The sequence below is a fragment of the Diceros bicornis genome, chromosome 12, assembly GCF_020826845.1.
Source record: "Diceros bicornis minor isolate mBicDic1 chromosome 12, mDicBic1.mat.cur, whole genome shotgun sequence".
Taxonomy (NCBI): domain Eukaryota; kingdom Metazoa; phylum Chordata; class Mammalia; order Perissodactyla; family Rhinocerotidae; genus Diceros; species Diceros bicornis.
The window spans coordinates 30257840-30275280 of NC_080751.1; the positions used below are offsets into that span (position 1 = coordinate 30257840).

Here is a 17441-nt window from a genome sequence, read left to right on the forward strand (position 1 = left end):
ACATTTGTTGTGACTCTTTTTCAATGACAGCACACATTCTAGCATTTCAATGTTGGATGTGAGCCTCAATTCCCACTCAGGGAAACTAAGAAATGTATCTCTTTTTTCCTCTTTCTTTTCATTTACATTCCCAGTTGCCTCAGAGATGATATAACTATATATATAATATTCACAATAAACTAATTATATTTCTTAGGTTTCTTGGAACAAAGACTAAGTTAGACGTTTTCAGTCAAGGGTCCTAGCACAATCATACTGTGAATCCAATATAAAAGGAAAAATGGCAAAGAAAATTTAAAAAATGAAAAGTATATAACAGCAAAGAAAATATTCTACCAGTAGTATTTTACTGCGTGATGCAAATGATCTCTTCTGTCATCATGAGTATTGACAGATGTATAGTTTGAGAAGGGAGAGAAGTAGATTCATTTCACTTAATCTCATGATTTCTAGCCAGATGGTCGGCCAGTGGAAGAAAGAGAAAGGCATTTTTACATGCAGTACCTGATAGACCAAATCATCATTAATAAGCAAAAGCAGTTTAAAAACAAAACAAGATTAAAAAGGCCTAAAATGTCTTTCCAAAGCATCTTTGCATTAATGTTCATATATCTTCTCCTGAATTATAACCAGTCTTTGTCTTTTCATTTAAACTACTGTTTACTAGCTGTTTGAGGTTTAATTTTCCCTTAGTCACTTATGAAATAGAAATAATCACCAGAATGTGAAAAGAACACTAGTGAATAAATGCTTAGAAAACTCCTTTTTATAAAATACTAAAATACATTATTGTCTACCTGTCTGTAAAGGAAACCAACCTAGAATCAGGAGATTTGTCCAACTCCTCAACAAAACATTTCTCAAGAACCACCACCTTAACCAACATCATTCTTACCAAGATATCATCCCGTAGAAATAATTTTATAAGTAAAACATATGGCAAGGCATTAAATCTCAGAAAAAGTGCCACTTTACATTCACCAGGGAAAAGAAATTAAGCCCCAAAGTAAAAATTGTCAATTACTGTCATCACTTTGTTGCACTGAAAGAGTTCAATTATATCACAAAGAATTTTAGAAAGTACTAATTAAAATATGAAATCTTCAAACTACCTACAACTTTCATTAGCAAATTTTCTATTTAAACAGGAGTCCCCTCCCTATATTCACCAACTACATGCATGATGTATACGAGTAGTACTATAAAAGTACTCCCTACTTCTTCAGTTTTTCTTTCTCCTCTCTTCTTCCTTTCAAAATTATTTTACATTCTTATTTCAGACATCTGCATCCTTCAGAATCACACTTAAGAATCTGGATATGATGGTCATTATGGAAAGTAATCACACTCTACATTGATGAATGGCTGTTTACAAAATGACTTCTATCATTTAAAGGAGAAAATGTAATTGAGACTTTAAATTCCAAATAAAATGCTACAACTCAAATGACACTGACTAGCTATGAGCTTCCGGAAGTCACCCACCTGGGGCAGCATGCGATTTTCTTCCTCCAGCTGTCTTACTCTTGCCTCCAGCTGCCTAACATAGGACAAGGTTGATTCTAAAATTAAAAAGAAAGAACTCACATTATACACACAGGTCTTGTTTGATGTACTGTCAGGATATTTCTGGCTCGATTCATTCAAATCAGGTAGTGACTACTTAGTCTGTATTTAAAAAAAAAAAAAAAAAGATTTCTCCCCAGAAAAACTATAAGAGAAGCCATTGAAACTACAAGCAGTTTGAACAACTGTACAATGTTAAAGAGACTTAGAGAAATGTATAGGTGGTGAGCTTGCAGGCTTTTGCATACCATGTAGCCCCTCCGAACATTAGACATCTTAAAGACACTTATTCCCTCTTTTCTACTTATTTTGTGCATTTTGAGCTTTCAATGAGCTGTCCCACACAAGAGTTTTTTTTGTAAAATTATAACCAAGATAAATTACAAGGTCATATTAAAAATAAAAAAAAATATTTCAAATATCCAGCTCCTTTCATTTTTCCAATAAATATTTCTAGTCTTAAGAGCAACATTTGTTCTCACAAATCTACAAATATTATGACTATAATTCAGAGATTGGCTACGAAAGGGCTAAATAATTAGAGACAGGCTGAATTTTGACTTTGTTTTGGCTGAGTGTGACAGATCCAAGTTTTCTCCAAATCTTCAGGAAAAAACCAGGGCAGACTTGAAATTCATTCTTGTTTTCGTATCTTCACGGCTCAGGTGTGTGCTGAAAGCTCAGAATCAGCATCATGCTTAGTGTCTGATCCACAGTGAAACACTACAGTTTATAGCTTTATGTCAGGAAAGGGGTCACAGCTGGAGGAAAGCGGTGTTTCATTTTGAGGAACAATCTCACAGTAACTCTTCTTCATTAAAGCAAAAATATTCAAGTGCATCATATAGCAACATAGTTGCAATTAATTCATTACCAAAGACAAACATATTTTAGGTACAGTGAAATGTACATGACAATAGAATCCTTCCAGAGCATATTTCCACAGTTAATATTAAAGCAGCAGATCAGCCTCAGAAATGCAAAAGATCAAGAGGCGAGACCCAGACGGCAGTGCATTTAAGAGGTAAGTATTTGGAGCCCTTAACAATCCGAAGGTAGGATGGCTATTGATACAAATTAACACCTTGATCTGAAATTCATCATGCAAACTCTACAATTTTTATATGGAAATTGGTTATATGAACTCAATTTCATTTTTTTGACCTCCAAAGCAACAAGATAACATTTTCTTAAAATACATAAGCTTCAGTCATTAATTCACAAATGTAACAATTAAGCTCATCCCTGACCAGTTTATAGCATGCCTGTTTTCACAAATGTTTGCAGAAAGTCCCCATCACTGACATTAATATAACCATCCACTGATCTCACATCAATGGAGAACACAGCCTTGAGCATTCCTTATGTAAGAGAAACTACAAGGTAAAGGAAACTGAAGATATTTGCTAGAAATATGCTCTCATTTTTTAGCTCAAAGAAATGTTAAGAGTTTGCTTTATGGACTCTTCGAAACAGGAAAAAAAAAGTACACAGCATAAATGAATAACAAACATTGATTTCATGAATCTGCTTTACTCTAGCAAATGAATAAGTGATTTGCAGATCATCAAAATGTGAATGTAGATTGCCTGATTTACACAGTTTTGCAAGCCCCACTTTCCACTCCAGAAAAACCAGCGTTTGATAAGGGCCACGCAAGTGAAAAGCTGCTCAGAAATATTCTATTTAAACCATGAGCAAATACAATTCTTTTCTTTTTGGTCACAATTACATCTTACCTTTATCATCCCTATACTACCATCCCTAAGGCTGTGATACTTAAAGCAGCTGAAATGACTCTATACAGAGTAATTCAGGTGACATTTGGAAAATGCCACTGAGTGGATTTTAATTCAGTAATTATCTTCAGTCACTTTAATCAATCTCTCTTTTAAATATTTGCAGTTTACATATTTGAAGGTTTCACTAAGCTTCTGCTTATATTATGAAAGTCAGGTTATGTCAGTTCAAAAAAAGGGGGTAAATTCCTGAATTTGGAAAACATTTCTTAACTCCAATTTTTAATGTCAAGTTATAATGGATCAAGCCCAAATCTTTATTTCAAAGCATTCACTGAAAATATGGGGTGGAACAGGAAAAGGTAGGGAATATTTTTAGACAGGTAAAATAATGAAAAAATTAGCTTTATGGGGAAGACAAAGCTAAGGAGAGTTTTGAGTTTATCCATTTAACAAGTATTTATTGTGTCACTGATTTGTGTCAGCCACTGTTCCAGGGATGGGATGAAGAGAAGGCCAGTTATTGCCAAGTCTTAAGTTTCTCATAATACAAATTCTGTTTTAGAATTACACACCCGTGCGCTGTGTTCCAGAAGGTCCTGTTGTTCCAGGCTCAGTCTCTATTGTTATTATTACTTAACAATGAACGGATACAACAAATGAGAAAACTCCTCCTTGGGGGGGAAACAGGACGAAGAGCTGATCTGCATGCATAAGTAAGAGAATTCATGCTGTTGGTTGTTTTATTCATCAAGAAACTTATTGCATAATCCTTTAATGAGAGTAGGCAAACATTGTTCTGGAATATATTGTAAGATCATCACTGAGTCCCCAAGTCCCTATATGAAAAGCCATTGAAGAAACCACCCAATCCTTAGACTGTGACATGAGAGAAAAATAAATATTTGTTCTGTTAAACCTTGAAATTCTAAGGCTGATTTCTTATTGCACCATAGGCTAGCCAAGCCTGACTACTAGAACCCAACCTATGACCAGAGAGGAAAATACGTAAACATTTTTAAATAAAACATAAGAGGATAAAGTGACAGAAACTCCATAATTTTAAAATATTCATATCACAGTCCACATCCCAGTCCTAGCTGATCATTAGAAAAAAGCTGATAAAATCTTCTCGTGTGTAAGAAAGTAAAAGAGCCCCTGGTGTGCTGGAACATATTCAGCCATGTCTGCAACAACCCCTTCACCATGTTGTTTCTTTCCCTTTCTTCCTTACTCAGGGGACTTCCAGAGTGGTGTCAACTATAAAATCAGCTGGTCTTCCATTACACCCAGGGAATGTGGAGAACAGCTGTGCCCTGACCTAAGAGAAGTGTCTCACAAAAATTGGCATTCTTTTTATTATAAAGCGATACATGCATGCACACACACACACAACTGCAATAGAATGTACTATAATTTGAATTGATCATTACATTTTATATCAGTGACTGACAGCTGTTAAAACTGAGATTTCAGAATTTCATTTTGGCTTTCAGAACTCTGAGAATGAGGCTCCAAAAGAGATGAAGACTCCTCTTGAAAAACAGCCAAATCTCTGCTCTACTCTACATAGATATACAACATATTGAGGAAGGATCCTATCTTCAAGAAGTGTCTAACCAGTTAGGCAGAGATAAGAGGAAAAAATAAAGATGATAATAAGGTAATATGAAATTCAGTGCTAAATCACATGAAACAGGAGTACAGAAAGATCAATATTGACTGTAGTTCTTAGGGAGAAGCTTCAGCTTAATGGATCAACACAAGTTTGATAGGCCAGAGAGATGCGAGTGGAGCTACAGGATGGACAAGGGCCAGAAGCCAAGAATGATCCTGTTGTAAACAGGGAAGAGGGAAAGGAATCACATGAAGGAAGAGTAAGGGACCTACTGGGGGCAGAAGGAGGAAAGGTCAAGTTGCGTCCCACAGCCATGGATCTGAAAAGCCAATGTCAAATCACAGCTATGCAGATGATGATTTGGTTTTAATCTCCCCAAAAGGTATTTTATTTCTCTTTCCACCCTGGGAAACCTATGGACATCTACACATTAAAAAAGCAAAGTCAAGCAAATAATACCAATGTGAAAATTCAACGACATTTTCAAGATGTTCTTTGGGTAAATCTTGGACATATTTTCAAAGCAGAAACCATTTCTCTCCATGTATCTCACTTTTCTTTGAACCTACATGTAAAAGTTCACAGCACTTCTTGCAATAAAACAAGTATAAGAAACAGTCATGAGGGGCTGGCCCGGTTCATGCGTTCTGCTTCAGTGGCCCATGGTTCACCGGTTTGGATCCTGGGTGCGGACCTACTCACCACTCATCAAGCCATGCTGAGGTGGTGTCCCACATAGAATAACTAGAAGGACCTACAACTAGGATATACAACTATGTACTGGGGGCTTTGGGGAGAAAAAAGAAAAAAAAAAAAAAAAGAAACAGTCATGAGAATTCCACTAAATTCACATCTAAATGGCTTCAATTTTAGAACTGAAATGTACCTTAGAGATCTCCTAATCCAACCTGCCCCTAATCTCCTGACTTATTTGGCAGGTGACAGAATAAATAAAGCCCAGAAAGTAGTGAACTTGGCCTCTAACACTGGGGACTAGTCAAATATATTCAAAAGATTTTGTGTCATTGCTGGGGCATCAGTGATTCCTATCTTGGATCTCCTAATCATTAAGTGATATCAAGCTTCTCAGTTCTCTTTTTTTTCTTTTTGATTTTAGATATTCTGGATGGGTTTTTACCTTTATAATAATTTGATATTTTCCTTGGACAATATCCTGGACTTGACTTCACTTCAATTTACCTGAAATGCATTAAATCATATAAAGTAGCTCGACTTTTTCCTCTGCTAGTTTGAAAATAGTCTGATCAAAAAGTTAAACCCTCTTATTTCCCTTTGGTTTCTAAAGCAGCGTTTCTCTCCCTAGGGAAACACCCATCCTTGAAATCACTCATGAATTACTCTGATTATTGTACATAAAAGGTTTATCGTTGGTGGTTGCAACTGTCTACAGTTTGTCAAACTTCTGAGTGGTTTTGATTAGAGGAAGTGTCGTCTGGTCTCCAAAATTTCAGGACAGAAAATAAAATCTGGCAATGGTCCACTCTGAGACAAATTACAGCATTTGGAAGAGTGTACAGGAGGAAAATTTTTTAAAAGACTATTATGGCAATGGGTTTATGGTTAGCTTTTCTGTGGCTAAGAGTTAGTCTCCCTCGGCCAGAGAGAGTCCAACAGCCACATGATTTCAAATCTGGAGGCAATCTCTTCAATAAACCCTGAGCTCTCAAGACACTGCTTGGATTAGTTCCAAATTAATCCCACCATCCATAGGCTTTTACACATTCCCAAGGAAATTACTTCAGAACTATATATTTTAAAAATTTTTGCTGTTCTGACTAAAAGTGTTTCTCTTTCTTCCTCAGGCAAGCAAAGGTCAACCTCCTACTTAGAATTCATATTAGCTCCAGAAGTATAAGTGACTACATTTCTCACTATAATTTGACGCTTTTCTTATTAAACAAAAATCTCATTGGAATCTGCATTTTCAGATTTGCCTGGATATTTAACTCAGATTGCTTTATTCGCAGACATAATTTTTTTTTTTAATGGGAGTTTTAATAGTCCTAAGTAAGTAAAAAATGAAGTCAGGTTTTGCTGGAGTCCATTATGTATGAAGCTAATTCTACTCTTCTCAGACCCTTCTCTCTGTGCCAACCTGAAAGAAATATGAGTTATTTTCTATCCCGTTCCTCCCATGGAAACCTGTTCACTGTTCTTCACCGGCCCCAAGTTCTCTTAGCTCTGGGTCCCTGCCCACACCAACCCCTGGCCAAATATTCATTCCACTCTCCCTGGTCCAATACTCCTTATTCTTCTATGCATGGTATGAAAAATAGCTTTCTAAAAAAATTAGAATATCCAAAGATTGGAATATACTGCTTTGTATGATAATGTGCTTCATGTTATTAGAGGTGCTTGGAGAAAGCTCAAGGAGATGCTGTAAAGATTTCTACCTATATATGCTGTTGGGCTGGTCCCTTTAACTCTGAAGTTCAATAATTCTATAATTTTAAATTCTTCCCACTCCATGAATCTCTTTCAAGTCTTCCTTCTTCTCAACTCATTGAGTGCCTTGTGATTTCTCTTTATCTACTTTCTTATGTTATTTATTTTCATGTAGTCATTTTTGGCCCAAACATGCTACATGAAAATACTCCCCTAAACCCTACACAGTGACTGGTCGTGTTCCCTGCGGGGGTTTAATACATGCTGGTTGATTTACTTTAACATCAAGACATCTTCACCCAATAGTGATTATCTGCTGCGTGCCAGACATTGTTCTAGATACTGGGGATACAGCCGCAAGCAACAGCAACAGGTCTGTGTGTTCATGGATCTCACATTCCAGGGCGAAAGACAGACAATGAAAAGCAAATACGATCTTTTGTGAAGGTGATATGTGCAACAGAGACAACAAAACAGAGTATAGCATAGAGAGATTGGGGAAGACAGCTACATTAGGGAGCAGACGTAGGAAGAGCTCTCTGAGGACTATGACCTGCAAATAAGCCAACTATGCAGGGATCTTGGAGAAGAGAGTTCTAGGCATCAGGAAAGGTGAGTGTACAGGTCCTGGCTGGGAAGACTCTGTATTCTGGAATCTAATCAGTAAGGGGGAAGTGAGAGCAGTTTGAGACAGGGATCTGTTTGTCTTGTCTCCACTGCTTAAATTTTTAAAAACTTGTTCTCTTTTTGGCTGTTTATACTTAGACCTAGACTTTAGGCTTTGATTATTAGGCTTTCCTTGTGACAAAAGCCTTAGCATTATGTTTGGCTCTACTCTCTCACACACCCCACTTCCCATCCACTGGGAAATTCTGCTGACCCTTCCTCCAAAATATCCTGAAAATGCAACCTCACAATAGTCTTCTAACAGGTGTCCCTGCTTCTCTTCTTGCCTTCTCTCTCACGTCTATTTTCATTCAAAGTCTATTTCAAACCCTCAGCAGCCAGTGTTTCTTCTAAAATGCTAAGTCCAATCATGTCATTCTCCATTCAAAACCCTGTAGTAGCTCATCATTTTGTGCCAGAGAAGAGCCAAAGTCCTTAAAAAGTCCAGCCCGGCCCCACATGGTCTGGCCACCTGGCACCTCTCTGACTTCATGCTGTCCCACCCTCTGCTCCAGCCACACAGCTTCTCTTCAGTTCCTGAACACCCCAGGTATGCTCTTGCTTTAATTGTCCCTGCTTTCTGGAATGCTCTTCCCCCAGACAGCTGCCTGGCTAACTTCCTCACTTCCTACAAGTCTTTGTTCGAATATCAGCTTTTCAATGAGACCCACTGAGTCTACCTCATGTAATCCTTCAAGCTGCCCCCACCTCCACCCCACATTCCTGATCTCCTTTATCCTCTTGTACTTTATTTTCTTGAAAATATTTTATCACCTTATATCACATAAATTAGCTTGTTCATATGTCATGTTTAGTGTATGAGATCTGTCTCCTCCCACCAGAGTGTCAACTCCACAAGGCAGGATCACTGTCTGTTGTGTTGAATGATTCACTCCAAGTGCCCAGAATTGTGTCTGACACAGTAAAAACTGACTGAAGAGTCAACCAACCAGTTATGTAGGTAGTGCCCTGAAAGGAAATTATTTCATAGTATAGGTTTACACTTTTCAGTCACTCTAGGCAAGACAGGATTTGTATTTAAATGGAGCCTAATATCAATTCTGTTGTGCCACTTGAAAAACATTCTATGAAACAAACTTTGGATGGAAACTTTGGGGAGGTTCTCAAATTATGTCAGATCTAATCATTGGTGGGTAATTTCAGTAAGAAAATTTGAAATGTACTTTCACCAGGCTCAAAAAATGTGTGTGCGAGGGCCAGCCCTGATGGCCTAATGGTTAAAAGTTTGGTGTGCTCTGCTTCGGTGGCCCAGATTCGGTTCCTGGGCACAGACCTACACCACCTGTCTATCAGCAGCCATGCTGTGGCAGCGGCTCACATACAAAACAGAGGAAGATTGGCAACAGATGTTATCTCAGGGTGACTCTTCCTCAGAAAAAAAAAAAAGTGTGTGTGCATGTTGCGGGGAGAAGGAAAGTAGAAAAGAAAGAGACAGCAGAAGGCCAGGTAGAGAGAAAGAGAAGAGAGACAGACAGAAAAACAGCTGTGGAGAATGTGCAAAATATGGACCATCTCTACCACCAGCATCTTAGAATACAATATAAGTGCCCTTCAGCTGGAAATCTGCTTAAGTTAATAAGGTTCCCTTTTGATTAGAAATACTCACTGATAGGAATTCAAACTTCATCTGGACATTCTCCTCCAAGCCCCTCCCTGCAAGGGGTGTACAGAAGGTGCAAGAGCAAGCATATTTGCGGGGCACAAGAGGGGTGTCAGTTGGGTCGAGGGAGGGGCTCTGAGCTGTCAGAGAGCAGGCTGAGGAGCGCAGTGGGCAGTGGTCCATATCAAAACAGGCTATGTCTCTTTGTGAAGCGAAAAATCTGTCATTTCAATGGAAAAGAAAACAGAACAATGTGTTGTCCTGTTTATTTTAATTAGAATGAAGCCTGGAAATATTACATCATTTCCAAGAATGCTTTAACAGAAAAAAAGCATGAGTGCTATTCTCCTAGTGCCATGCAAGTGCTGTATTTTTTTAAACAGTCCAGATTTTGTTTCATGTATTACATTCTATAAAAGAGCAAACAGTTAAATGGATATTCAAATCCAATGATTTGTATATAAATCAATTTAGAAATCAGAAAAAAAAAATTTTCAGGGTCTATGGCCTAACTTTTTTACCAGAAAATAATCACCATACATTGTTCAAGTATCTCCTCTTCCCAAATGAAAGTGTTATTAAAATGGGAGAAAAGGGCATGCTGTTGTATTTTTGCTATCATCCACCTGTCCCTACTCCTTGGAATTGGCAGCTGGTTGTTTCAGCTTCCATTTCTCTCTCTCTAAGCTGGAGGCTCCACGGGCAAGGCCTTGCCTTACAGCTCTTTCCTGAGCTGCCCTATGACCAGCACAGTGCTATGTGCTAGAAGGTATTTAATAACTTGTTGTTGAAGGAATGAATGAATGAACGTCCTTGTCCTTCTGTCCCCAACTGCTCTGCCTGCTACTCAAAGTTTTGTGCTCCCAGGACAGTTTGAAGCAGTTAACTCAAAATGTGGTCAGATTTCCACCCAGAAAACACAAAACAGCAAGCAAGCTAAACTGAAGTCTGGCTTAGAAGAACTTTTTATGCCCCAAAATTGCCTTCACTTTTTCTGTGCCCTTTGAAAGCAACAGCCTCACAAAAGAGGTACTAGCTGAGCAGCAATAAATTGGGCTAAGGGACAGGGGACTATATGGAAAAAATTTCAAACTCCAAGGAGCTGTTTAGCATGGGCACCATTTTTACAGCTATTCAGGGTTAAAATGTGTCTTACTTTCTACTGTTATGTTGCTGCTGTTTTGTTGTCGTTTCCCAGAGAAAATAACTGCCTTTTCCCAATGCCCGAGGATAAAAATTGATGTTATTTTAATAAACATAACAATTTTCTTCAATGTATGTGGCCCCCTTGAAAGTGCATCTTGTCGGTATTGTCAACAAATGAACAAGGAAGTAAATCTGTAAAAAACAAGTTTTCAAAAGACAGTAAATCTATAAAAATGTTATTTTCTCTTAGGATAATTATTTTGACTTTTTATGTATATTTAGACGTTTATAAAAGCTTATATATAGTTGCTTTTTTACTGTCGTACTTTTCAGCAAAATAAAAATTTTATCAAATCATACAGAAAAGCATCATTAATTTGGCTTCCATCAATCGGGAGTTCATAAAAATTTTGTTCAATTTAGCCTATATATACTCTTTGCACTGGCTATGAAACAATATTTGGCAAAACCAACTCAGGGAAACAATTAAAAAATAGTTCCCTTACATAAGAAAAGCAAAAAAGCAAAGTTTTCACAATGTTTTAGCATTATTTATCCATACACAAAGTGATACACATAGATACAGATGAATCTAGTTAGATAATGGATGAATTTAGTTAGTTTAGATAGACGAAATTGGGAAGACCACATACTTTGGAACATTTTTTTGCATGTTAGCTATTTTGGTATATTTATCAACACTTTGTAATCACAGTCAGGTAACATATATTTATGGAGCCTTTACTATCTACCAGACATTCTTCCACGCGCTACAAACACTTCAGTGAAAACAAACAAAAAGGGCTCCTCCACTCAAGGAACATTCTAGTAGGGAAGACTTACAGACAGACACATACACAAATAAGTACACTGCTCCCCTGTATGCCCTCCACCACTTTAGCTAAGATCTGGATCATCAGAGAAGATCTGGAGCATCCAAGTTGAAACCTGAATGAAAAGATCTGGGAATGAGCTTTCCAAAGAGCAAGAACAGAATTTGCAAAGTCCCCAAGTAGGAACGAGCCTGAGGCACTCGAAGAATGGAAGGAAGGCTGCAGTGGCCAAAGTGAGGTAAAAAAAGTGAGGGGAAAGGGGTGAATATCAAGTTGGAGCATAGGAAGGAGATAAGACCTACGGTGTCAGTGAACCAATGTAAGAAGCTTGGATTTTGTACTGTTTGGAGCGGAGAGCCACTGCGGAGGGGAGGATTGGTATGTTATAGTGACATCATCTGACTTATACTTTAAAATAATCATCCTAGCTGCTCTGTAGAGGGCAGACAAAAAAGGATGGAGAGTGAAGGTCAGGGGATCATTGAGGGAGCCTCTGCAGGAGGTGGGCTGAGACATGACTGTGGGTTGTAAATGAGCCACTGCAGAGGTGCAGAGAGAAGTGGCCAAATTCAATGTGTCTCCTAGAGGAAGAGCCGACAAAACAGAGGTATGGAGTAGATGTGAGGTATTATAAACAAAAGGAATCCAAGTTCATAGCTATATTTTCGGCATGGGCAACTAGGGGATGGTGGTGGTAACTGTGAGATGGCTTGAAGAACAAGCAAGATTGGGGTTTGAAATCAAGAATTCTATTTTGTTCATGTTAGACTAGACATCCAGGGTAAGAGATGGAGTAGGCAGTCACATATACCAGTGTGGAGCTCAGATAAAAATTGGGAGTTTCTGTTTAAACGTGAGTCAGTGGCAGAGAGCTCTTGTTGAAAGGAAGCATGGGGGATGGAGAAGGGTCTGAATACAGAAACCTAGTGGAGGAGGAAGAGCCACATGACAGATACCCACACACAATCCCCTTCTCCCCAGCCCTGAGCCTCAGAAAACTGAACAAGCACCCAGCCTCCCTTGTAGACCTGGCACAGGTCTTGTGTTTCTTCTGCTTGGGTAAATTTTAACGAGATCTCTCTATCCTTCTTCACTCTCACCTCTGTTTCATCCCTAAATTCTATCCTCCCATTTTCTTGCTTCTCTCCTGCTGCTTCCTTTTAGGATGACTCTTTCATTCTTCTTCATTTGGGACCCCCTGCTCTCCCACAGTAATTCTGGAAGGAGTAAAGTAGAGCACATGAATAAGAGCGCTGGCTCCGTGGGTTTTAGTTTTCCCTCATAAAACATGAATACTGAAATAGATGATCTTTAAGACTCTTTACGACTCACAATTCCTGGGTTACAATTATCACGCATTTTACAGGAATCCTTATTAGTGGTTTAACTGCTAAAGGCAGCTAAGATAGGATTTCTAACAGTGTATGTACGTTATGTTGTTATTCTTTCATTCATTCGTTAAACAAACATTTATAGAATATCTACCATGTACAAGGCCTTGAGGAAGCAGAGGATATTTAAGACACTGTTATATGTTCTGAGAAAGGGAATAAAGCATACCCATGTGGTATATGCATACCAGTTCTGATTATGAAAGTTAAATAGGTTTGTCTGAGGCTTGTTTACCTTTAAAAATACTATTCTTTAAGAATACCACCTTACAGATTTCTCTTCTAAATTCTGTACACTTAAAAACTCCTTTCACTAAAGAAAGTTATCAGGATAAGAAAAAAAAAAAAACCTTAATCTCAGTATAAAGGAATATTAGTTTACCATTGTTGAGAATGAATTACTGAATGCTTGCAAAAACAAAGAGGCAAAAAACTATAACCTAATCTAAGCATTTTATTTGACAATGGTATTCTAACCAAACTTAAGATATTAAGATTTGTGTCCTGCCATTAGTAAAATTATAAAAGGAAATAAATCTCAAAAGTCCTATTAAATAAAGCCAACACATGGCAACCTGAACGTGTTCACTCTGTTTTTCATGCCCTTCGGTTTTAGAGACACCTTACAATAGCGCAGTGGGGAAAGCGAGTTCTGTCCAGGAAAATTCCTGCTGACCTTGAAGTTCATTTGGGCTCGTCTAGATTCACAAGGATTTGACCATTTTGTCTTCACTGAACAGTTACTAGGCAACAACAGATTAATCAATTTGGTCAAGCAAGTACATCAGATAATGCAAATAACAGCAAATAACTTTAACTTGATTCGTCATCTATCAAGCACTTTGCTTAAAAGGCACAAGCATTTTTCACATGCATTAATGCATTTAATCCTCACTTCAAAACCAATAAGCAGGTATTATTGTCCCCATCTTAGAGATGAAAGATTGAAGGCTTAGAGATGTTGAGTAACTCCTCAAAGTCACAAAATTAGTAGAGTGCAATTCTGGAACTCAACCTGAGGTCTGCCCCAGCAAAGCCCACCATCTGCAACATTAAGAATACCCCTCACTGCTGGAGAACATAGACCCTGTGGAGACACAGAACGAAGGTCAGATTAAGCAATTATCAAAGAATTTGATTAGCACGAACAGAGTCTGATTGATTTAAATTCTCGTATCGTTACACCTGAGCACTACACCATCACTCAATTGATACATTTGTTGAAAGAATGAAAACTGTATTTTTCCTAAGATGCAAATAAGTGCATCATTTCTTCAGTTCATTCGGTGGTGCCTTCAAGTAAACAAAAGTCAGCCAAAGTGAGGACTTTATTTCAGTTAACAACCAAACCATCCCAAGCTAAGTGCCTGGATCTGCTAAGTCATTAGTGGTCTTAATAAATGCAGATGCCATTCACAATCTAATCTTTGGAAAATGTCATCAACTTCTTACAACCTAAGTATCAAAAATCTACAGGCTTAGAAGAAAATGATGGACAAAGGCAAAGGGCAGTTCCTTCTGGCTTATAAATGTCTAATTTTAGTTTTCAAAGCAGCTGCTTTCCTGAATCTCTCCTAGATTCTCTTCGGACACCTGGGGAACCCAATGAAATGTGCACTCTGCTTAATTTAATGTCACAGCTATCAATGCTGTTAATGTTCTTCCTGGTGATAACAAAAGAGAATTTGATGTATATTACATAACAGAAGTAATCACAGGCATGTGGACAGAAGTTGGTTATTCCTCCAAATCAAATATCTCAACATACTGTTTTTGTTTTTTTTTTTTTTTGTGAGGAGATCAGCCCTGAGCTAACATCCGCCAATCCTCCTCGTTTTTGCTGAGGAAGACGGCCCTGGGCTAACATCTGTGCCTATCTTCCTCCACTTTATATGGGACGCCGCCACAGCATGGCTTACCAAGCAGTGCATCGGTGCGCGCCCGGGATCCGAACCAGCGAACCCCGGGCCGCCGCAGCAGAGCGCGCGCACTTAACCGCTTGCGCCACCGGGCCGGCCCTCTCAACACACTGTGTTTAAAGTAACCATCCTTTCCCACAAAATCCTGTGGACTCTTAAAGTATGTATCACTACTTGTGATACATGAGCAAGCGGAGTAGGTACAATAAACTTCTACATCTAAAATAACTGTAATCTTCAAATAATGGTTTCTCAAGCTCCATACAGCCTGAAATTATACACACAATTGAAAGAATAATTTAAATTCATTTTGTCCATACAACGATTCTATTAAATTCTGTTCTGCTTACATTAAGTTTCAGATTGATATGTATTACCCTAGAAATGTTATCTACTGTATTATAAAATGGCATTATTAAAGCAATGATTTTTATTCACCTTCCCAAAACAAAAGAGTGCTTCTTTAACTTTCAAAGCAGATGGAATCAAAAAACCTTTAAGTTTTCACTTGAGTTTCCTCTTGTCAGTGCATAGTAATTCTAACTGCTTAGGGAAAACCTTCAATTATAAATAAAGAAATTTATAATTCAAAAAGTAACAGAAGGAATAAAATAGACTGTAAAATCCTAAAATAGACCATGAACTCCATGATCATTAGGGAAGGGACTGTGTTTTATTCATCTGTACAACCCCAAGTCTGGCACCAATATTAAATCCCAAATAGCTGTTAAACTAAGGTGCATGCCTCTTCAACGTGAAAATAATGACCTTTGAGTAGTTTAAGAGTTAAAAATGTCTCTATGAAGTTCAAGTCTACGAGAGCTGAAAGAAATGCAAGCAGTTGACTTTAAGGAAGAAATATAACTGCGAATAAAGTAAGTAGAAGTGCAAATAAGATCACAACAAAAACATTCCCCTTTAGAACACAATAAGATAAAAAAAATAGTGTCTACCTGCTCCTAAATGGCTTAAGTGAGGCATTCTAATTTAAAAAATAATAATTAAATAATGTTTTTATACACTTGGGACAAGTCCATTCTAACAAGATATCTCAGGGCACACTGGGCAGAGGGAGGTCAAAGAGCTAACTCCTGCCTGTGTATTCCTTCCATTAATACTTAACGTCATTCTGGGCCGGCCCAGTGGCTTAGCAGTTAAGTGCGCGCGCTCCGCTGCTGGCAGCACGGGTTCGGATCCCGGGCGTGCACGGACGCACCGCTTCTCCAGCCATGCTGAGGCCGCGTCCCACATACAGCAACTAGAAGCACGTGCAGCTATGACATACAACTATCTACTGGGGCTTTGGAGGGAAAAAATAAATAAATAAAATCTATAAAAAAAAAAAAAGTACTTAACGTCATTCTATCTCGGCTCCTCTGGGAGTACACAGCTATGGGGGCACCATCATTGTGTAGAGAGAATTACGAGTCTATTTTCTTCCTAAGAATAAACAAAGTTATGCAAGAATTTAAAACAATGCAGGAAAGCGGAGGGTCTGCTAACAGAATTGCTTATAAATACATCCTTCCGCCCTCTGTGGACAGCTTAGCTTTCTGCCATTAGCACCAACAATCCAACCAGGGCTTCTGTCTGAGGCTACTGGCTTAGCAGGTTTACTGAGAAAGGGCTTCTTAAATCATCACATTAGACCCAGGAATGGGACAAGGTGAATTGTTTTTAATTTGCTGTCTGTCCTTAAGAAGTTCCCAGGAACATTAAGGTAGAATAAAACAACAGGCCCACGGCCCATGTAAATCCAAACCCATGGAAAATGATGGACATCTCTTACATTTACAAAAGTATATATCACTCCATAATGACCATTCTAACTAACTGATCTATAGATAGATTAATTTTCTTAGTCTAAATGACAGCTCACTTGAAATTTATCTTCCTACTGCTGTCCATGCAGGGGTGACTGAGAAGTCAATCTGTCATCAGGAGACACCGACTTCTCTTATCCTATCACCGCTATCAAGCTAAGAATTTACCTCCTAGTATACATGGAGAAAAATGAAATACTTGAAAGAATTGTGCATAATAATTCCGAAGATAGTGCTCCTCAATTCTGTGTAAATAAGATTAAATCAGCCTTTTTTTTAATAGAGGCCTAGAAAAATACTTGCTTTGTGATCACCACCATCACTGCATATTTGATACATATGTAGGGAGGAAAAAAAATTTTTAGAAGCTTAGCCAAGTCCTCCATATCTACTCAGAGAAGGTTCTACCCCAGGAAGGAAGTATCAAATGGAACTTTCCCAAACCCACAGGGTCAGGAACTGCCTGTTACTATCTTCTGCTCACTTTGATCTAAACAGCAAGCAGATGGTACAGTAGCTCCAAAGTTAACTTCAACACAGAATCTCCCTGGAGCTCTTAGTCTCCTTCACAGTAGTTGGATTCAGCCTCCATTTCTTACACTTTCAGAAGCCAAGTTCTGTCTTGCTGTTCAGTGTCTCAGCACCTAAAGTCTATGCTCACTGCCCAGTCACTTTGTGTGTGGAGTCCAATGAATTCCCTAGCCAACTTCCAG

At 38.3% G+C, this 17441-nt stretch overlaps 1 protein-coding gene across 10 annotated transcripts in view; it reads right to left on the reverse strand.

Annotated features, from left to right (window-relative positions):
• The window catches only part of CCDC85A (coiled-coil domain containing 85A), a 191922-nt gene that overhangs the window by 39171 nt on the left and 135310 nt on the right, over nt 1-17441 (reverse strand). For 7 of the 10 annotated variants that reach the window (XM_058551193.1, XM_058551191.1, XM_058551190.1 and 4 more), the window contains exon 3: nt 1486-1562. The exons of 2 other annotated variants lie outside the window; for them this stretch is intronic. In XM_058551193.1, coding sequence (XP_058407176.1) covers nt 1486-1562 — 77 coding nt within the window. Of the gene's footprint in view, nt 1-1485; nt 1563-17441 lie in introns of those variants that run through there. One more of the 10 variants, XM_058551196.1, reaches the window with a different exon arrangement.